Source organism: Stegodyphus dumicola, chromosome 10, assembly GCF_044657685.1.
Source record: "Stegodyphus dumicola isolate Sdum_Otavi_A_Nest chromosome 10, ASM4465768v1".
In the NCBI taxonomy this organism is placed as follows: domain Eukaryota; kingdom Metazoa; phylum Arthropoda; class Arachnida; order Araneae; family Eresidae; genus Stegodyphus; species Stegodyphus dumicola.
This window is the reverse complement of record NC_140777.1, coordinates 33217644-33241622: the sequence shown is the minus strand read 5'-3', so window position 1 is coordinate 33241622 and position 23979 is coordinate 33217644. Positions and strand designations below refer to the sequence as shown.

The 23979-nt window shown below is 34.5% G+C and overlaps 1 protein-coding gene across 1 annotated transcript in view; it reads left to right on the top strand.

Moving 5' to 3' along the window:
- Window positions 1–23979, top strand: part of LOC118179401 (peptidoglycan-recognition protein SC2-like) — a 43537-nt gene that overhangs the window by 5906 nt on the left and 13652 nt on the right. The window contains exons 2-3 of the mRNA XM_035348571.2: window positions 10731–10808; window positions 21192–21371. Of these exons, the coding sequence (XP_035204462.1) occupies window positions 10748–10808; window positions 21192–21371 (241 nt within the window). The 5' untranslated portion in view covers window positions 10731–10747. The remainder of the gene's footprint in view (window positions 1–10730; window positions 10809–21191; window positions 21372–23979) is intronic.

Here is a 23979-nt window from a genome sequence, read left to right as displayed (position 1 = left end):
TGCTTCAGTGGAGGACTTCTAAGGAAAACTGGCTGGTACACACGTTACAATTAAAAACCACGAAAACGCCCCTTGTAGCCAGCCTGTTCGCAGGATTCGAACCTCGGACCTATCTACTAGTTTTAACTACTAGCAACTTTATCGCTCGGCCGCTGGTGGACCTATTTTCGTTATTAAGCTTATCACTCGGACATTAGGTCTGAGCCAAATTGCACGTATTCTGTGTAGCTTTGGGCTACATTATGACTTCTTCAGTTAAATTAAATTGTGGAGGTGCGTGTGTCAGATCGTGCCGTACCTTTCAGCTAAATAACAATGTTAATGATAGCCCTGCCGAGTATCTAAATAGTATAAAGGTTATGTTTCCAAATCAATGAGTCTCAATAAAAATAGCTATTTACTCGTTATTGTAGACCATTTGTCTGAGTGGGTAAAAATAATGGCTCAAACAACCTCGGCTAAAATAGTTGTAGATTTTTCCTTATAAATATATTTTAAAATACGGAGCTCCGATAAAAGTGATTTCTGATAATGGGAAACAGTTTATTCGTCAAATATTTAAAGGGACTATGTGCAGGGCTTGCCATACTTCATTGAAAACTGGTGCCTTATCACACTCAAACACAGCGAAGCGGATCAATAAAAACATCACTAAATTATACTAAAAAACTCTCATAAACGCTCCGATAGTAAGGTGAAAAAGTTAGCATTTGCCTTAAGGATAGCTAAGCAGGCATAACAGGAAAGACTTCATGAGAACTATTCTTAAGCCGAAAACTAATTACAGCGCAGGATGAATTCTTCTTTGTGCAAAAGAGCTGGTGAGAGCTCAAAAGGGCAGATATACAGAAAATAACAGCCGAAGCAGTAAGAAATTCAGATATGTCAAGGGAAAATAAAAAATTATACTACGGTAGGAAAAGCCAAGAAGTGAATTTCAAGGTAGGAGACCAAGTTTCAAAGTTAAACCATTCATTATCGTGCGTTGTGAAAGACGGAGTAGCAAACTTGTATGTACGATATCAAGGACCATATGTGATCGAAAAAATTCGAGAGATGGCAGATTAATTAAAAGCTAGAAATAAGGAACAGACAATGGAGAACATATATCAGATAAAGCCATATTATGATAGAAAGGAGATACAAATTTTCAAAGATGTTTTACAGAAAGGGCAAGAAGAAAAATCGGAGCCAGCGAGGAACAGCGCTAGAGCACAATTTACTTCGAAATGCCTGTTAGGAAAAGATAGGGAACTACGGATGAACAGCCAAAAAGAATCAGGAAGCAACCAATAATCTAGGTGGGGAAAGAGGCCAAGAAAGCAACCAAAAAGAAATAAAAAGTTCATGAAAGCAAGCAAACGATCAAAAGATGTTCAACGTGAATTCAGTATTCAAAAAAAATTCCCGTTGCCTGTGCTCAACACTGGACATCAAAATTAAAGGATAATGAGAAAAATATGCTCACAGCCAATCCCTAATACTGTAATTATTTGTAGAAGTTAAATACAAATTAAACACATAATTGCACTTCTTCGCATACGTTAGCGCTGGAAATATGCAAACTCGGTAATTGAAAATGTGGTGTCTAAAGTGAATGTGATTTTCCAGAGTAATCATTATTCAGTGGTTGTGCTTCAAAGCCATCGTTTAAGTGAATGCCAAAAGTAGCAGATAATTGGCAGAATTGGAGGTCAAACACAAATGGAGGTCCCCGAAGATTTGAGTATCCCTCAAAGTTTTATATCAAGAGTTTGGAGTCGCTTTTGAATCTCTGTATCAGTTAACAGATAGCCTGGTCATAGGAGACCAAGAGCAACAACAGCATCAGAAAACCGTTTTCTATCGTTGTCAGCTCGAAGAAACCGCGCAGCGAGTACAAGGAATTTGGATTTAGACCTTCAGGCTGCCACAGAAGCTCGAAGTAGCCGTTCTACTACTCCACGAAGGCTTAACGAGGTTGGACCGTAAGCGAAAAAACTAATAGTTTGTGTCACACTCACTCCAGTTTCCAGAGGGGCCCGTTTAAATTCCTGCCTTGGTCATGTTCAATGGAACCGAAACGACTGTGCTTGAGTATTGTTTACTGACGAGTCTAGATACAGTCTGAATAGTGATTCTAAACATCATTTGATTTGGAGAGAGGAAGGAACATGCAACTTGTCTCCCTTGTAGATAAAATACCCCGTTTCCGCGACTACGGTTTAATTGTTTGAGGAGGAATCTTGACAAATGGCTGCACCGAGCTGCATATCTTTCAAGGAGGTTCTGCAACTACTCAAAGATATGTGGACAAGGAACTGGAATGCTGTTTGCCCAGAGATTTTGCTAATGGATGACGATATTTGGCCACATCGAGCATATGCGATGCCAGAATACTTGCAAATAGAAGTCGTCACTCAAATGGGTTGGCCCTCTTACTCACTAAATTTTGGCCCAATTTAGTATGTGTGGGATTTCACTGTGCCGAATTTCACTGTGCCAAATTCCTCCCCGGACCCTCCAGGAACTGAAAAGTGCTATATTAGAACAGTGGCGTTCAGTTCCATAAGACTTGAAGAAAACTTTATTAAAGTCTATGAAATAAAGCTGTGAGGTATGCATATCTGTTTGAATACGCATATCAAGAAAAATATCATCTTTTCCACAAGAGGTGACTTAATTTTTCCAAAATTTTCCATTTTCCATAAACGTGGTTTTAATTTCAGTATTTTGCTAATAATCAATTGCCAAATATTATAATTAATGTTAACTAATGCTTTTGCACAAATTTCCATTAATAACGTTTCATTAAGTATCAGTTATATTTCATTTCTCTCATCATACTTTAATTTTGATGACCAGTGTACATAGAGGAATCGGCACCGAAGATTCTGCGCCACAAACGGCCAGCTGAGCAACCCCTCAAAAACGGATGAGACCGCGGAAATTCCAGCGTTCCGGTTCACCTGAATTGCTGCAGAAAGGCCCAGCAGGAACTTCAAGGCCAAAGAAGCAGCCAGCGGACACGCAGAATTCTCATTACCTCATATATTGAAATGTTTTTTATTTATTAGCACCAGAGGGGATATTTCAGTTTTGTACTTATGCATATATCATCCTGTCTGCAAGTACTATGAAAGAAAATGTAGATGGATGGTTGGTTCTACTTGTAAAACTCCATTTTAAGTTTTTTCAAAGAACTAAATTATGCAGCGATTTGTTGTCTTAGTGATAACATGTACAAAATCTCTTAACTGTTTTACATAAGATTTAGGCACACGGAAAGTAATCTTCTGCGTTAAATTACGTTTCGGCGCTAAGATTTTTTTAATTTTTTTCCACGCTCCACGATTTTACAAACAGCATAATACATATATAACAGCTGTGTCAGGATCAAAATCAGCTTGTAGACATTTGGCCAGTCCAGACGGTCCACGGCAATTAATTTTTCAGACAGAGTCCTCATTTTCTTACTTTATCTAACATAAGTTTCTGTTTTATTCTAACAGCGATTCTTAACAATCTTTTGATTGCTTTTTCCCTTAATTTTAAGCAGCTCCTAACAGGATACTCTTTCCCCGAACAACAATATCCAAGCTTACATGTAGACTTTTTGAGGCTCTTACCGGCTGCGTTCCCGGGTCAGGGTGGAACAGAAAGTAGATAGTTTCTGCTAAGAAGATAACAAACTGTGAGGCCAAGGCCAAGTCAATGGTCTTCCTTGGTAGCGTTTGCTCACTCAAAATCGATTCTCACTTTTGCATGGAATCTCTTTTGCAATGTACCACTTTTCAGATCAATAGTCGATTATATACACATTACATACAGAAGTTATCCACCCTGTGCTATATAATTGCTAACAGAATCAATATGGTTGTAAATACTGTAAATATTTAAATTCCATACGTGGCCTATAATGCCACCTACAACACCTACAAAACATTATACTTGTAACTTATCCTCCTTTTTGAGCCAGTGACCAGATAAATGCCCACCCGACGAAAGCGCACAGTACAAAAGCCCCTTACCCCCCCCCCCACATACACATACCATGGACATGGAGGTAAGAAAGGAAGGATTGGCCAAACCCGGCATTAGAAGTGAAGCATCACTCTGAAGCTTCAGTCACTAGATGGGGTGTTTCTTGTTTACATTCAGAAGCCCGCTTGACAGCGCTCTGATAGTATTTCGACACACGACAGTTTCATACAAATCGAAAAACAGGACACTTCGGCATAAAAGAAAAATTCCTAGTGTGATGGATAATAGCAATTTGTATAGTTTAGTGACATTTACGCAAAAATCACATCCTGGTTATTTTTCGTTAACTAACAACAGCGATTTTGATTATGAATTTGTTTTATAAAATTCTAAGCTTTTGAACTACAAAAATATAGATTTCAGCAAAAATGTTATGCTTAAAGAATGAAAAATACCTCACCATACCTTTAAAATTGTATACATCTTTCGATACCCTTGATACAGTATTCGCTACTTTTATTTTATGTTTCAAACGCCAAAATCTTTTAAATAAAATACTTTTTTTTTTCACATCCACATAATATTGCAACATGTACTTTTTTAAAATTAGTGTAAATTACTTTACTCAAAAAATATAGTGAATACACAGAAATTAAAGATTTCTACATGCCGGAAATGAAAAATATTAAATATGTATGGATAGTTATGCATGTGCTTCCAAAAAGCATGTATCTGCCTTTAACAAAATACGTAAATATTTATTATATTATTTATAAATGTATTTGAAATGAAGGATTTATTCATTCATAAACAACTGTGAAAGTTACTGTGAAGAAACCTAATTATTAAATGCATCTAAATTTATAATGATTATAAATATTATCTAAATATATAATAATCTTAACATTGAATTGTAAACATAAATTGACATCCTGTTGACAAATACGTTATAAAACTATTTAAGCAAGAATTGTTCGTACTGGAAAGCAATCTGTTAAACGGTATTGTAAAGCAATTTCTATGAGATGCGTATTTAAGAAAGTAATAAAGAAGAATTTTTTTTGGAATATGTATTGTTGAAATTAAGGGCAAAAAAATCTAATAAGTATAATTAAAAGAATTATTCCCCTTACATTTTATAATAAGCCAGTTACAAGTTTTAAATAATATTTAAAAAATAATCCTTACTTTATTCCCTTTTAGATATATTCAGAGAAAGTTAAGTACTATTTAAATTATTTCGCTATTAAATTAAAAGGTGCTCTAATTTGAAATGGACCGAATAGAGCATTAATTATAAACTGACTTATAGTTTTCGATTTAAAAGTTTAGAAGCTAAAAATAACTGAAGTTTAGAAGCTAAAAAATCATGTCATATTTGAGAAAGTATTTTAGGAAGAAGCTCTATAAATAGAAAAGAAATAATGCATAATTTTAATAATACAATAAACTTTGATCTTAATTTTTGTAATCCTTAACCAAATCAAATCGAATTACCTTAATTTTTTTCTAATATAATTAACGAAAACTTGCGAAAATACTTCAAATTAAACCATTCTGAGCAAACTGTTCTGTGAAAACTATAGCATTTAATTCCGTTCAGAATGAAATGTTGTTTAAAAATGTATTCTTTTCATATACTTAGGACTCTGAAGTATTGAAGAAAAGGAAAATATATACATTTATATGTATATTTACGACGTAATTGCAAAATATTTACATCCGATCGTGTCAAAACCCATTGAACTCAATGGTAAATTACCCAATGTTTTGGTCACCAAGGAAGGGATCGCCAGTGAAGTGCTTCAAAGCAGGGTATGGGGAAGACCGGTTTAGGGCCACTCCATCTAACTTCCTACCTCCATGACCATGGAGGTAGGAAGTAAGACGCAGTGGCATGTTATATCTTTAACTGTTGAGATTTGTTCATAACAGGATCACCAGGCTTCTACCAATCTGGCAGGAGCATACTCAAAACCATGTGATTTATAACAAAATCGATCATGTTTTCACCTTGCAAACCTTTATAAATGTTCCAAATTTTCTTAAGGATTCATTCTTAATAATCTTATTATTTAGAAATGTGTTTATTGTTGTTTTTATATTAACAACAGCACTTAAATATAAAATATCAATTTTAAAAATAACTGAAGTGTTCTTTTAATCAGTTTTGCTTTTCTAATGCTGTTTTTAATTATTAATTTTATATCTGAGCCAAAAATTCAAGATTAAGTCTATTAAAAAGGTATGTGTGATAAGTCTATTAATTAATTACATTGTACGGACTTCATCATCTTTGAATATGAAACATTGAACTAACACTCTGAATATGAAGCATCCTATATGAAAACACTGAGTCCATTCCAATCTAATACAAGAATAAATTATACTTATCAAAAATCACAGTACGAGATTCTCCGTATTATATTATACAAAGATTAGAAACCAACTCTCCACATAGGAAATCTTACACTGACATGATGATCTTGTATTGAAACAGAATTGTAGCAACATAGATGATGTGAATGACATTATGCCAAAGAATTATTTTCATTTCCTAAATAAATTATAGCATTTAGAGTAACCAAATTTCAGATTTGTTGTAAAATTGGTGCCATGTCTTTCCCTATGCTATAATAACTTCACACATTATCTACATATTTTTCTTGTCAGTCAAGAAGATTGATGGAAATATTGTCCTGACAAAATTATTCTGACAGATATTTGGAGAAGCAGATATTTCTTTTTGAGAAGACATAGAAATTTCAACATTACTAGAATATGAAATTCAAAGTTTATCATTAACGTTAAAATACTTAACTTTTATATGTATCATGCTACAAATTTTCATTTAAATCATTGCTAACATGAACTGAAACAAAATTTTACTTTCTGCAGGTTAAATATGCATGAAAACCTAATTGTAGATGTATGTGTATTAATATTTAAGAGATAATGAGCTATAATGATTTATACTTCAATACACAAATAAGCATGTATTTTTCCGAAGAACACACATACACATTTATATATATATATATAATATAAGAGAAAGAAATTTTGCATATATAAATAAAACTTTTCTTACAAGAAAAAAATGTAATCAGTTTTTTTTTTTTTTTTTTTTTTTTTTTTAATTGCTTAGAAAACACTTTCATTTAATGTCCAAATTCCTTTCCAATTCGAAATACGCGAATCCACTCCTTTCTTCGTTTTGCTATCTTGTTCGATATTTTTCGAACCAAGAATGCGATGGAAGCATAAATCAGGTTCCTTGCAAGCTCGTGAATTACACTGGGGTACATAACAAAACGTGTGGTCTGTACTTCTTTCTAAATTATACATAATACCCACAACAATCAAAAATAAACGTATAATTATTTTTCGATCACAACACGCTTCACAAACTACGTAGTATTTTCAAACCTAAATACCGATTTTTAATGTTTCCACCTTTTAGCCACTAGATGGCGCATGAGAGCGCTGGAATCGCGGATACCACAGGGATGAAAGCGCACATAGACAAAATCGTACATCAATAAAACCCGCATTGATATTAGCTCATATTGATATAAGCTCACATTGGCAAAAGTCCATTATATGCCACAAAGAAGATTAATAATTTTCTCATTATTTTCGGTTTATAGAAAGCAAATTCATGAAAAATATACCAAGCAATTCAAGGATACTCATAATGCTCAAAATATCATTTCGTCCAACATTCGCTTTTCTGACGATCACATATTTCTCTTATAACTTATTTTTATAACGGCATTTTTTTTATAACACTTATAATTCTTATAACCTATCTTTACTTTGCGTCAAATCACTTTTTGCGGGGCATCATTTTTCAAATAACCTATGGGTACTTATAACGTTAAAAAATTTATTACTTTCGAATTTTTGCTTTTCAGATAAAAATATACATCAGTTATAACGTTTATGAAGCTTATCACGCGTATAACACTTTGAACTTATCCTCACAGAAGAAGAAAGGATGGCAACGCGAGAAAAATGCCTGAAAAAGCTAGGAGGAAACAACAAAATTTGAAAAAACGAAGAATGCTGATTTAAAGAAGTGGTACCTGAGAAAGAATATAGAAAACAAGATGGGTCTATCACATCTTGTCGTTTATAAAAAACGACATAAAGACGATGTCATTACGAAGACGATATTAAATTTTAAAAAGAAATTTCCATTTAAATTATTTAGTTCTAATGCGACTTTAAAACCTGAAGCCCTTAAGATTTTTTAAATCTTTTTATAAAATTTTATATGAATTTTGCAAATTTTAAATTTAACATCGAAAATCTGAAATTTAATATTCATTCATAAAATCAATGCATATCTTATTTCCGCATGAATATTACTATCATCATGCGCAAGTCTTCTATAAAGTCGAGCCCGAGGGATATACGTCTGAAATACACACAAAAAAAAAAATACTTGTTTAAAGAAAGGTTTATTAAGGGATTTCATTTTAGTGAGTAGAATAGAAGCTTTTCTGTATAAATATTTTTGCTTATTAACATTATTTTAAACACATTATCTAAATTTTTAATGCATAAAAGAAACATATTGTTTAACAATTGTATTCAAAGAAGAGAATAAGGATCCGCTTGTTTCTTTCCTTTAGAAATTCTGAACTACATTTACATTACTTTTTATATGCTATACTATTTTCTAATATATACTAGCAATATTAACGTTAGCTGCAATGACGATTTTTTACTTGCTTAGTGAGTTTGCGTGTTTATGGTAGAGGTCAATGATAGAGGATACAATAACCGTTCTGTAACTTTCATCATATATATTATTTCTGTATCAAAATCCTTTTTTTCTTTCTAACTACTATATTGTTACGAAATGTACAGGCGCGGTGAGATAGCTTCCCCCACAAAGCAGTTTTAGGGTTGCCATAAAATAGCAAAGAAGGCAGGGTTGCCACTTTTGGAGAGAAACCGCCCATTTAGCGACACTTGACGACAAAATTGGCGATATGCCATGGACGGATGGAGAACTTTCTGGGACCAATTCTTACCGGTTTAGCCTAGAATGTTCTCGAACACAAGCCGAAAGCTTTATAAACCCTGCTGGTCCGTAGTCAAGTAGGCCTTGTCGAGAGGGCGAGTGAGAGTGCCTCGTCGAGTGCGAGGTAGTTAATATCGAGTTGGTGTTTCGTCTAGCGAGTCAATCCCTGCGGAGTCGGTCGAGTTGACAGCCGAGGAGCGAATGCCGAGTGGGTCGTCGAGTGCACCAAAAGAGTCTCGTAGTGTATTGCGATTAGTGCATCGTCGATAGAGCGTGTTGAGCTCCGGGTACGACTGAACCGAAGAGTAGGAAGCTGTGCTCTGTGTGTCGTCGAGTGCATCGCGAGTTGTAGCGTGGAGAGACTCGAGAGTACGGGGTGTTCCGAGAACGACCAAGCAGAGTCGGGAGGTATACTCTAGTGCTTTGCCGTGAAGCTGTCTCCACCGTGATAGCCTGATAACCTGGAGACTGTGTCGCTGACCGTGTCAGCGTGTTTATAGTAGTTCATCGACGACTGTAAAAACGTGTTTTGGAGCTGTCCTGACAATACAGACCCATAAAGTGTGTTTCGATACTGTATCGAGTAGTGTCGTCGTAATTCACTCTAAATCCACACGAACCCGTAAAGAACGTACCGAAGGACGAAAATAACGTAACAACTGGTGTCAGAAAAAAAAACGTAACAATATAAAGAAATGTACAGAATCTTTCTAAAAAATTGCCGAAAAAAATCAAGAAAGCTACTTAATACCAATCCCAAAATATAGTGTTACAAATTTTGTACATATATAAAAATTTTTAGTAACATTATATGTAAAACAGTAGCATCTTCCGTATAATGTAATATTAATAGTCTACCGGGAAAATAAGATTACAAGGGAAAGTCTCTTTAACATTGAGGTTAATGCCTATTTCACTAAATTGGTGAGATATCTCCAAAATGGAGATGGTTTCGGCGATTAATTTTTATCGCCAAATGTCACGAAAAATCGTCATATGTAGCCACATGCGACATTTGGATCAATGATCGCCAAGATCGACGCCAAATGATTGACACTTTTGGCGACTTTTGGCGATTTCTCGTAAAATTTGGGGACAAAATTAGTCGCCGAAACTTTCGCCAGCTTGCCAATTTTAGGGAGATCATTTACGTCAATGTTAAATATACTTGTCCCTGTAATCTTATTTTTCCGACAGAGCTTAGTCTCATCAGACTTTTCATGTCGCATTAGACAAAATATACCATAATTTCACACATAATTTCAATAAAACTATTTACATATATGGAAAATTCGTAACAATATTAATAATAATAGCTGCATCACTCTCTACAAATTTTATATTGCTTGTTTCACAGTTAATTTATAAAAATGTCAGTACGCTTTGGCACTGTTAAAAAAATTACAAGGACCGATTTTGAAATGTAACATAAAAATCTCTTCCGATATTTACTAAAACAATAAAAATATACTGCTTTCTCCAGCCTTTTATTTTTTTCAATCAAAAATACAACACAATACGGATTATTGGCACAAAAAGATAAAAGATTGTTTTTATTTCGAACAATCGTTTATTTTTAACGGTTTCCCCCAATATCCTCTCGGAATTGTCATTTATTTTCACGCAAGAATTACCTTTGACTGTTATCACTTCGGAATGTCATCTATAAATTCTCTCTCTGGCTTCCGAACTCGTGAAAATATTTGAGAAAGTAAATCGTATTTTCTTACTTCAGGTGCAGATTGAACTGAAATGATTCTCTTTTTCCTGTTCCTCATCAATGGATCATTGTTTTTACTCCACTCAGATGCAGGTAAGACACGACTGATAATTTGAACTTTACTTAGCATTTAGTTTTTTCGTAATCAAAGAACTTGTACTGTGTAACTCTTAACTAAACACTTTTGAGTAATTTTATATTGTAACACTAACTTTAACAAAACTGTGAAAAGGTAGAATTTCGGTTATGCAATAAAATGAATGAAATTAGCAAATATCTTTTTTCGTTTAATTAATGTTAAATTTTTATTGACTTCAGAAAATAATTACATGCGACATGTCAAAATCAAAGGATAATCCGAAAAATCATCCTCATGTGTTTCAGTTTTCAATCTATATTAGAATAGTCTAATAATTTGTGTTAATTATCTGCAACTAAATACAAAACTGAACTTCTGCGTGTAGGTTAGCGTTTGAAATATAAAAAATTAGACCACTGATAATCTATTGGGCCAATGGACGTACGATATAATTAGAAGTGCATAGTGTTGTTTAAATTCATTCTGCTTTTTGGGAGGGATCATTATTTATTAGCTATGATTCGATACATCCCGTTTAAGTGAACGGCAAATGTGATGGTTAATTGGTATCCTCTAGAGGAGAAAACAGAAATTGAAATCATCCAAAGATCTGAATATATCTCAGATATCAAGAGTAGTAAATCAGTTGGTAGAGATCTGGTAAAAGGTGGCCAGGAACAACAACTGTATCTGAAAATCGTTTTCTGACTTGTCGACTTAACGAACGTATGAAGCAATTACTAGAAAATTCGTTTTAGACGTTCTTGCTGCTATGCAAATCGAATCAGCAATTGCTTTCCATACCTCAAGGCTAAATTGTTAAGACCAGTGGCTAAATTGTTAAGACCGCTAAATAAGAGGCATTCATCTTGTGTTCAGTCCCAGTAGAACGGAATGGTTGCATGGGTTTTTTTCCCTACTAGCAGTATGAATATGAGCCAATTTCCTTTAGAAAGTCCTCGACGAAGGCATCTCTCCACTTAGGAAGATGTCCACATATTGCAAGCACCTAACCTAAACATATTGCAAATTATTATTCAGACAAAGAAAGGCATCTTCATTAGACCTCAAAGAAATAAACATAAATTAAAAATCTATGAAAACACTTTTGTTTCAGATACCAGGGCCAGCAATGAGTGCTTTTGCCCATATTTAAGCTTCTATCAAAGCTGTTTTACAATTCCAACGGTGATCAATTCATAATTACGTGATATACAATTCTATGAAAGAAACAATTCTATACAAAAGCAATATATAGCCACAAATTCGATTATACAAAAATATTCACTAAAATTACTATATAAAATGCAAAAAAAAAGAAAAAAGAAAAATTTATTACAAAAAACAGATAACATTTAAGCAGTATATAAAAACAGCAACATCATTAAATAAACTAAAACACTTACAGAAGTATCCACCAAATATTTGTGTGCATATTTAAGTACAATTTTCTACACTTTTCAAGCTTAGTTTGCTAAAAAATCTCGTTAAATCAGACTTTTGACTGCTCAGAATTTTTTCTTCCTTATTCTAATTTTAGCTTATCAAATTTTGCATGTATTTATTTGTGCATGTGATAAACTTTTAAAGAACTGCAAATGATACTCTTAGGTTGATTTATTTGCTACGATTTTACTAAATTCAAATCAGAAATGCACGCCGATAAATATATTTATTTCATACTATAAATGCAATTATTCTTCTAAAATCCTTAAATTTCAGTTTATTTTATCGTGTCATCAATTTCAAACAGTTAATGCCTTAATGTCTGTTTTATTCCTTGACTTTATACATTACTTTAAAGAAACGCGTAGAATATCTCAGGTAAAATCACATATCAATAATTTCACTCTCAGTATTAACACCAACAAATGACAGCAACAATGACAATAACATTAACAACAAAAAAGTTAAACAGTTAAACTTTACTGAAAAATATAATACACGCCGCTTATAAATATATTTTATCAGCTAAATATTGTAACAGATATTCATAAAATTCTTAATTATATTAGTAACCATGTCATATCTTTCAGAGATGCAAAATTGAATTTTAAATAATTAAAGAATCTACTTTTGCCTTTTTAAAATTATGTACTTTGTTGAATGGCAACACTTTGAAAACTGGTTGTTTACAATGCTGCGGGAAAGGTAAGCAAAAGATGTCATGTTTAATGTGATGACAGCACTTAAGTTGCATAAATATTAAATACATGTGAGCAAAACGTAATGTAACGTGATACTCCCAAAACTTTGCAAGTTCCTTAAATTAGTAGACTTGTACGTATCCAACGTGATCAGAAGGTTGTTGATGCTTGTTCCTTGATCTATTGCACCAAGATATTTTACTGTACATTTATTTACAATTTATTTACAAGTCGTATGCCACTTGGCATATTTACAAGCGTTATGCCTCCTGGCATGTACATGATAGACATATTCTGCCACCTGGCATGTGAATTGATACATCATACTAGTTTTCTGCCAACTGACAGATACGATGCAATTACCTCAATTAGTGGTTATACGCCCGACATTTTGGCGTGTCCGCTTCCGTTCTGTAACGCAACTAACTTTTTCTGCGGTGCGCCCTCTGGGCACAAATCACCGCAATCACCGAGGAGGCCAAAACATCCTCCCCCCCCCCGATGAATTACATTCATCTTAATACAATCTTCAATATATGCAAACAAGTAAATGAAAAATATAGAAACTGAAAACATACAAAAACCTTCAAAAAGTATAAAATTACATGTTACACTTACCAATCTTCTAGCAAAACATCTTATATCTTACTATATTGAAACGTTAACTATGAGGGTTAAACTAGAACAAACAAATAAAATTATTAGTACAATAAGAAATGAAAATAATAATAAAACATATTCAATATGAAACAAACACTTAAGTTAATGTTCTTCAACTGGTAAAAGACACAGTTTGGTAATAGGACGTTTAATGTCCCCGTGCACAGTTTTTAGTCTAACCACTCGGACATTATTGTCTCCTCCAGGAAACACTTCTATTACTCGCCCGAGTTTCCAACGTAATGAAGGCATATTATCTTCTTTAATGAGAACCAAGTCATTTAGACGAATATTTCTGCTAGGCTGTCTCCATTTGCTACGCTGCTGTAGTTGGCACAGGTACTCTTTAGACCACCGTTTCCAAAACCCTTGGAACATCTGCTGTGTTAGTTGCCATCTTTGCAATGGAGACACTCGTACTTCTGTTAAATCTTGTTCCGGAACAGCTGTTAAAGAAGTCCCTATAATAAAGTGTCCAGGAGTCAAAGCTGTCAAATCATTGGGATCACTGGAGACCGGTGTTATTGGCCTCGAATTTAAGCATGCTTCAATTTGTGCAATTAGAGTTAGAAACTCTTCATAAGTCAAAATTTGAGTTCCAACACATTTCTTTAGATGCAGCTTCATAGATCTAACAGCTGCCTCCCATATACCACCATGATGTGGAGCAGCTGGCGGGTTGAATATCCACCTTATGTTTTCATTTGCTAACCACCTTTGAAATTCTGAGGTTGACTCGACAGATGAAACTGCTTCCTTGAAGATTTTATTTGAACCTATAAAATTAGTTCCACAATCACTTCTTATTTCTTGAGGTTTTCCTCTCCTCGAAGCAAATCGTTTTAGAGCAGCTAGGAATGCTTCACTTGATAAGTCGCTAGCAATCTCTAAATGGATAGCCTTTGTAGCTAAACAAACGAAAATACAGATATCACATTTAATTGGTCTTATACCTCTTCCCCTTTTCATTTTCACAGAAAATGGGCCGGCATAATCAACGCCAACCTTTGAACTTTGAAAAGGTTCTACTTGGAATCACTCTACTCGCAGGTAGTTCTCCCATTAATTGAATAGATGTTACTGCTCGCACTCTTAAAATTTCGTTTTCATCTAGAAATGGATTAAGTGAAATGATTTTGCTTTTAGTTTTAATCGGTTGTTCTGTCTTTAAAGCCTTAATTTCTTCTGAAAATTCATTAAGTTGAACATTTCTTATAATAAATTCTGAAGCCTTCCGTAACTCATAGGCGGTAAGCGCACCAGATTGCTTTTCACGAGCGGATTTACAGTTGTTCACGAAGCGCAGAACATAAGCCATTATTCCCAGTACTTTGGTTAAATTTCCGTACAGTTCAAGATTTAGTAACGGTTCTGTAGATTACACAAGTGTTTTCACATTTACGTTCTTCACTAACGTTTTGCAAGTCAGCTTCGGTATTCGTTTCGTTTATGTGATGTCGAATATCTACTTCTGAAAGCCAGGGTGGCCCAGAAAACCAATCACTATCATTAATTAGAGCTACAGCATCCATCCCTCTCGTAAGTTTATCAGCAGGGTTTGTCTTCCCACTGCAAAAGTACCAGTTGTTTAAAATTGTTTTCTCCTTGATTTCTACCACACGATTTCTAACAAATTGTTTCCACTCGTTGGCAGATCCCTTGATCCAGTGAATGCAAATTTGGGAATCAGTCCAGTAAAATATATTTCCCTTATCCAACTGCGGAAATATCGATTGCAAATACGAACCTAATCTTGCAGAAATTAATGTTCCCAAAAGTTCAAGCCTAGGGAGTGTTACCCTTTTTAATGGAGCCAAACGGGATTTCGACATTATGAAACTTGCTTTATATTTATTTTTCTTCTTAAATCTAAAATATGCTACAGCACCATAACACTTGGGACTGGCATCAGAAAATATGTGAACTTCTATAAACTTCCAACACATATCACTGAAGTACTGTCTGGGAATTTCGAAAAACTTTATTTTTTCAACTTCCTTTAACCATTCCTGAAATATGAATTCTGTATCAAGGGGAACATTTTCGTCCTATTGAATATTCTTTTCCCACATAGTTTGCATTAAGAGTTTAATTCGAACAGTAAATGGATTCATAATTCCTAAGGGATCAAAGAGCATACCACATGCTGCTAAAATGATGCGTTTAGTTACTTTGAGATTTTGTAACTTCTCAAACTGAGATACATCTATTTTCAAATTATCATTGACATTGTCCCAGATAAGACCTAAAACTTTCAACGGTACCAAAGAGTCTTCACATGTTTCACGAGAGTCAATTCCATTAAGTTTCCATAGTTCATTCAGCTCAGGTGAGTTTGAAACCCATCTACGTAAATTCATACTGGCCTCGCTAAGAATGAAAATCATGTCCTTGCTTAAATGTAAGGCCTTTGCTACATTAACTGTCCCAGAAATTAAATCATCTACGTAAAGCTCTTTTAACATACTGCATGCCTCTTCGTAGGCATCTTCATACTTTTTTTAAATGCAGTCTTACTGTAGCTGTTAATAAATAAGGTGAGCACTTGACCCCGAAAGGAACTCGATTGTGTTGGAGAACTTGTAAGTTGGGATTACTGTGATCGAGATTTGACCCTTCCTCATTTATCCACAAAAACTTTAAAAAATCCCCATCTTCTTTAGCTAAGCCTACCTCTAAAAATGCACGCTGAATGTCGGCACAAAACGCAATTGAATGTACCCTGAATTTAATGATAATCTTTAGCAAATCAGGATTTAAATTAGGTCCGCTTTCCAAACAATCATTAAGTGATAAATTTCCCTTACTTTTAGAAGAAGCGTCAAAAACTATTCGAACCTTTGTAGAATCCTTCTGCTCGCGCACTACCGCGTGATGAGGCATGTAATACCCCGTTTTCAAACTACTATTTAAATACGTATCTACCCGTTCCACTATACCATCCCTCAAGTGTTCATTAATTATCTCATTACATTTTAAATATAGCTCGCTATTTTTCTGAAACTTATTATTTAAAAATTGTAAACGCTGTTTCGCGATTTCATAATTGTTATTTAAACCTTCAACACCCTCTTTCCACAATAATCGAGTTTCATACCTTTTATTCTTGTAAGTTGTATTTCGTTCAAATGACTCTAAAATTTCTTTATCTGAAAGAGATATTTCTTTATCCGAACTTATCCCAATTGCTTCTAATTCCCATAATTTTTTAACTCTTTCATAATCTAAGTCCTCATTTACAACGGTTATATGATTAATTCTTGCGTCCTTACACTTTGATTCTTCGTCCTTGCCTTGAATCACAAAACCGAAAGTGCTTTCTGTTGCGACTAATTTTTTACAAATCTTCACGTTTCGTTCTCCTAAAATTTCCCAAATATAATCCGAACCTATTAATACTTGAATTTCGTCACTCGTACCAGCATCTGCTAATTCTATTCCCTTCTCAAACGCCATCTTTCGTATCCACCGAGAATGAACTTTTACTTGCCCTAGTGTTATAGAATCAATGACTATTGCGTTAATTTTTATCTTTTTATTGGGATGGTTTACATTTTGCAATACGATTTCTACGATATCATACAAGCGCTCTTTTGCATCTTTGCATCCAAATGTGAAAATAATAAGCGCTTCTTTATTAATAATTTTCAACCCCAGTGAATCAACCACTTCTCGTAAGATGAATGACTTTGTTGACCCTGAATCTAGCATACAACGTAATACCTTTTCGTTCCCCCCTTTACACCTAACTGTTGCCGAAAACGTCTGTAAAAGAACGGAAGTCGGCGGTTTAATTTTGTTATTATTTTCATTACATAAGAGCGAAAAAGAAGCTTCAGGGATTGGCGTTTGTTTTGTCTGATTGGAAGTATCCGTCTCTAAACCTTTCGATGCGGCGTCACATATTAACGAATTATGTAAACCTTGGACATTGCACAGTCTGCATTTTTCATCTTTATGAGCACAGAAACGCTTTGGATGCCCTTTCAAAAAGCAAATAAAACATAAACCTCGATCCATTAATGCCTTTCGGCGAGCCTTTAAATCAAGTGCGCAATCATGATTCATATGACAAGCAGATAAACAAAATATGCAGACATTTTGATTCTCTTTCTTAGGCGGGGTAGAGAACTTTCGATTTGGATTAAAATGTGATTTTTGAAAGTATTTAGAGGGAGTTTCGCTTTGACTAGTTAATACCGAAGCACCTTGCTTATTCGTACTGTAATCATTTCTTTTAGAATGCATGTAAGATTTATTTTGATAACCTTGATGGGAACTTTTGTTTCGTATTGATGTTTCATTTACATCAAAATTCTTGGAACGCGCTAATATCATTGATGTTTCCCTACATTCCACTTCCGTTTTCAAGAACGTTAGTAGTTCATTAACATCGAAATTTTGTTTCTTTTCCTAGTGAATTCTTATTTAACAAAATAGGGGATAATAAATGTCCATAAGAACCACTAGTAACATTTAAAGAATTTAAATTTCTTATTTGTATTTCTATATCGTCATAAAGCTTCCTCAAAGAAGCCGTATTTCCGGAATATTTTACAGGTTCTAAACTCAACAATTTATTCATATGCGCATTAATTAGCAGGTCATCTCTGCCGAAACGGTTTTTTAGTATATCAACAGCCACCGTATAGTTTTCACTAGTAAATGTTAATCCACTAATAGCATTTAAAGCTAAACCTCCCAAAAGCGATTTTAAATAACAAAACTTGTCAACCGAACTGAGACTTTCGTTTTGGTGAATGGAATTACGAAACTGATTCCAGAATTCAAGCCAAGAACAAGGATCACCGTAATATTTTGTAATCGTTAATTTTAGCAATTTTAAAGTATTAACTTCACAAGTTTTCAACTTCGGAGATATAGTTTCCTCACTAGAATTTCTAGATTCAACTTTACACGCGTTTTTTCTTAATTTTTCCTGAATTTTACATTTAAAACTTATAATTCTTTTATGATATTCCTGCGCGGAAATTACTTCCGTTTCCAACTCCTGTTCCGTAATTACAAGTTTTTCAATCTCAGAATCGTATTGTTTCAACAACTGCGATTTTTCAAGTAACATTTCGAGTAATTCTTTTAATTTCTCATCCGCGGTTTCACCCTCTTCTAACAATGCAGAATCTATTTTACTCATCAACTTAATAGTTAAGCTACGCGTCACCGTACGCAACTTCTTTGCCTTATTCATAGCCTCCATTTTACCATTAGATTCTATCAACTATAATAATCACCAAGATTTTTATTCAACAATTCTATTCAAAACTGGAAAAATGAAAAAGGGCCTACCTCGAATTTCTTCACGTTAAATCCTGGCTTTTCAGTCATGAACTCACTAATTTTCTTCGTCTATTCTTCATCTCCACAAATCAAGGCCGGTGTCACCAAAAAAAATGTACGTATACAACAAGATCAGAAAGTTGTTGATGCTTGTTCCTTGATCTATTGCACCAAGATATTTTACTGTACATTTATTTACAATTTATTTACAAGTCGTATGCCACCTGGCATATTTACAAGCGTTATGTCTCCTGGCATGTACATGATAGACATATTCTGCCACCTGGCATGTGAATTGATACATCATACTAGTTTTCTGCCACCTGACAGATACGATGCAATTACCTCAATTAGTGGTTATACGCCCGACATTTTGGCGTGTCCGCTTCCGTTCTGTAACGCAACTAACTTTTTCTGCGGTGCGCCCTCTGGGCACAAATCACCGCAATCACCGAGGAGGCCAAAACAAGACTACTAAACACATTCCTTATATAAGTAACGCAATCAAATGGACTTTTTAGCTATTTTGCAGTCTTATTAATCTTTACAATAAATCCCTCCCTAAATCTCACTTCTATAGGGTGTCTCAAAAAGAACGCCGGATTTGAATCTACTATAAATTGAATTTATTTATTTGAAAGAAGCAAACAAAACACACCATTCTTTTCAGGAGATGTTGAGATTATACGTGAAGCACAATATCGGTCATATGATCCCCTTGGTAGCCCTACAAGCAATCGTTCTGTCCATGAAATTAACCATCACTCGCTTACACATTTCCCCATCAACTTCGTTAAGAACCCGTTGAATTTCTTGTTTGAGTTCTAGCAGATTACCGGGTTTATTTTTGTAAACTCGCGACTTAGTGTACCCCCATAGGAAAACGTCACAAAGTGTCAGGTCACAAGATCGAGGTGGATAGGTTTGGTTTCTTCGTAACGAGATGAGTCTGTCTGGAAACTTCTCACGCAGCAGAGCAAGTGTGTCTCCTGAAGTGTGGCAAGTTGCACCGTCTTGTTGGAACCAGAAATTTTCGATGTTCATTTGATCCAACCAAAAGAAATAAGTGAAAAGAAATTAGTGAGCACTGCAGGTTAACGCACTCCATTCACCGTGACAGCCCTTCCTAGGTCATCATCAAAAAATTAAGGACCGATTCCCCACTCCAAATTGCATACCAAACCGGAACTCGCTGAGGATGCATGTCTTTTTCCTGAATTACTCTTGGATTCTCTGATCCCCATATGCAACATTTGCCTCACTCCTTCCACTTCGAGGGCGTGCCGGCCTTTTGATGTCTGCTGTTGGGCTTTTTTTTTTTTTTTTTTTTTTTTTTTTTATTTCTTGATTAACCTACGAACAATAGATTCATTTAGTGCATTGTTGTGTCCCCTAATCGTACGGAGTTTTCGAATGATTTCCGCGAAACTTTCATCATTTTTGTAGTGAGTTTTCACAATCAACACTCACTGTTCCGTACTGTATCTTTCCATGACTATACACCACCAACATTAACCTGGAAAACAAAAGCACAGTATCAAAACATAACCTCAATGATAACAAAACATGCAAAAACAATGCTGCCAACGACAAATAAAAATAACGGGCTTTTCAAATCCGGCGTTCTTTTTGAGACACCCTTTAGATGTGGTCTTCTCTGGAAAGTGGCCACCGAGAGAAGATTCGCTGTACTTTGACATATACGTTTATATAACTTTTTAATAATAAAATATATTGTTGCGTGAGTGCGGGTTCGTTATAAAATGAATGCACAAGTCCGATGGAAAATGAACAAAATTTATCATTGCCAGAACAAATAAAACAAAATACTTGAACTTCTCCAGAGAAATTCTACAATGTCTCAATATCTATCACTAGTAATCAATAGTTATCTTTTAACTACTCAAACATTCAACAGAACTTAATTCAAAACAGCTACAGAAAGCTAATCCGCGAATTCGCTACAGTCAACAAGAGCAGTTTTCTAAACAAACTCTTAAAGAAAATAACTGAATCTAAAGGTTTTCCTCCTTTTTATAAGCTTTTTAAATCATACGCGAAATTGTTCTAGCAATTTCTCGAAATCAAAAACAGATATTTATTTATTAAATGTTAAATGCATTTGCTCTTGTATTTTAATTTTCTGGCTTAGCTTTCCTTTAATATTCGTCACGCGCTGCACTGCACGGGGAATAAGACAATTTAATTTATAATTCTACTAACATTAGCTATTTAAATACCAAATCCGTAACAATATTTATATTAATTGGGAACTTTTACCCAATTTTTCAGCATGTCCGGAGATTGTAACGAGAGCTGCATGGGGTGCCAGACCTCCGAAATCCAGACAAATCATGAGGACTCCTGTAGAGCACGTGTTCATCCACCATACGGATGGCGCCATTTGTGACAACAAAGACACCTGTTCCAGAGTCATGAGGCAAACGCAGAACTTTCACATGGATACACGAAGTAACATTGTTATTTTTATATTAGAGTAAGTTTTAGCTTAACGTTGATTAAAGAAAATACAGTACTGTACTGTTAAAAGCGTTATAACAGCATGCAATTAAGTGCCATAGAACTTTGATTAGTCGGACTAAGTCGAGCCGCAGTACATCTAGATAAGTGAAAAGTATGGAGAACTGTATTTTTTCGTAGGCCAAAATTCGAGACTAGGGACTAGGGATCAATGACTAATGCATCATTAATCTGAGGGGCTGCAATAAATTTAAACCGATTTTTTAATTAAAAATTAAAAACAAGGATATTGAATACCAGTGATCTGTAGATTGACAGGTACTAGGGGTTAATAATCCCTAGGTTGTTTGGTTTCATCAATGGCCAAGCGGCAAACTCGCTGTACTGGCAGTTCGGTGAGGGTTCGAACCCCAGGAAAGAAGTTTGCTGCATGAACGCCTTCGTGTTTTCCCCCATGTATAAAGTAGGTACGGCTAGTTTGCCTCAGAAAGTCGTCCAGAAAGGCATCTCTCTCTTTACACAAATAGTCGAAAAGTGCTTTGCCATAATTAAGTAAACCAAACCAAACCATTAGTATGAGGCATGGAATAAAGCTAAAGATGCTTTAAAAACAAAATTGAATTGAAGAGTACTTGTATCCATAATAATTGTTGTTCACTAGTGACCTCCAAGATGATTGCTAGTGACATTTGCGTTGGTTATTTCTAACTTATGATTATTGGCGGTCATCCCATAATGTCGCTGCCGTGAATCACTGTATTAAATTGAGATAAACTGTTAAAATTAAATGAAACCTAAGAACAGCGTTTACTGCAAAAGAACGATACCGTAAACGTCAACCCTATGATTACCAGTATCCGTCGGTAACCTATGAAGTTATGACTTATGGCCTATGGGTTTTCAGTTATCAGTGTAGCGCAGTGCAACATTATCGCTTTCCCAAGCAGTAGATAATAAGTATTTGATACCGTAAATGTATTTCTCTAAAACTCTAGGAATGACTCTGCTGAGTACGTTTCCGGAAACAATAAATACTTAATGAGAGAATTTTAATAGAATTTTAATTTCACTTCTTTGTACAAGAAGTATTGAAATTTAGAAAAATTTGGGAGATCATATTATAAGTTATTTCTTCCGCCTTCTTAACATGCCTTCGTGGTGTAATGAAAATATCTATTTTGCCAGCTCTCGAATCCATTTGAATGATGTTTTTGCGTGACATCTGCACGTACGGACAGAATAAACGGCTCCTTGTCCTAAAACGGATTGTAAAATGGGTTTAAAATGGAACGTTGAATTTTTTTATATGGGACTGCAATATCATCCAGTGAGCACCTCCCTTTTTCGTTCCAATCGGTCTTAACATACATGTATTCTCACTATGCTACTCGGATCAGTGTGCTCAGGATTTTTTTATCCTTATATATTGGTTAATTGTGCATTTTTTGCTATTAGGTTGAATTGGGTTGTTCTTATGTTCCGATTAAGGTTTTTATGCCGTTAGTTACTCTGCATGCAATAGTTGTAAAATTATCAAAAATTTAAAAGTGACGCTAACCCTAATGGGGCCGCCATAAATTTACATTTGAAACTCTTAGTAAAACAGTGAATTTAATAAAGTTTTATATTTTTACTTCCTTGTACGAAGTGTGTCTTTTCTTTCTGCCAATGGAAGCAAAAGTTAACTTTCAATTTTGCGCACCGAAAATTTTGTGTTCTTGCCTGCTGGCCGAATTTTGGCGCTTGAAATTCTAATTTTAATTGAAAAAAAATTAAACTGTTTTAATTGTCTTTTGCATTTTAGGTTTTTCCCTATTTTACAAATTTTAGTGAAGTTGTTTTGAATTTTTATGTTTTTTGTTTTACAAGGAAGTGAGAACTGAACTGATTCAATGAATGAGAAAAATATCTCTAATGAATTTCGAGGAAATACGTTTAAATGAAGTGAAACAAAATGTGCGTGTAATTTAATAGTCCGTACAAGGAAGTCATGTGGTGTCCATATCAGATATTTTCATTTATCATGTTGTATTTCAATAAAAATTAATTGCCGTTAAAAAGAATAAAAAGAGACTTTTCTGAAATAGATTTTTAATTTTTTCTTTCTGTGTGAAGTCGTCTAAGTCTTAATTCTATGCTTATAAACAAGTTTAGATAAAGTTTTATTTTTTACTTCTTTGTACGAAGTAAAGGAAGTATTGTAATCATGAAAAATTCTCTATATCACATTTCAAAGAAAATATCCAACTTGACCGCTATCGAATGCAATTTAACGATGTTTTCGCTTGACATCCGTACGTAAGAACTTAATATAGGACTCGTTTTTATTCCCAACCGGATTATAAAATTGATTTAAAATGCTTTCAGAAGATATATTGTTTCGTGGTGTCTGTACGTACGTACATCATGGGTCTTGGATCATATCTTTACTGCTGGCTTTAGCTACTAGGAGCTCTTAGCAGTATATTATCATTATACCATAGGCCATAAAGTTAAAAATTTAAGAGATGTATTTAAAAATACACCTCGCCCGAAGGCGAGATAAATAAATGAGAGAACTCATAAAATATGTTTTGCTAGATTGCATATCATGGCATAT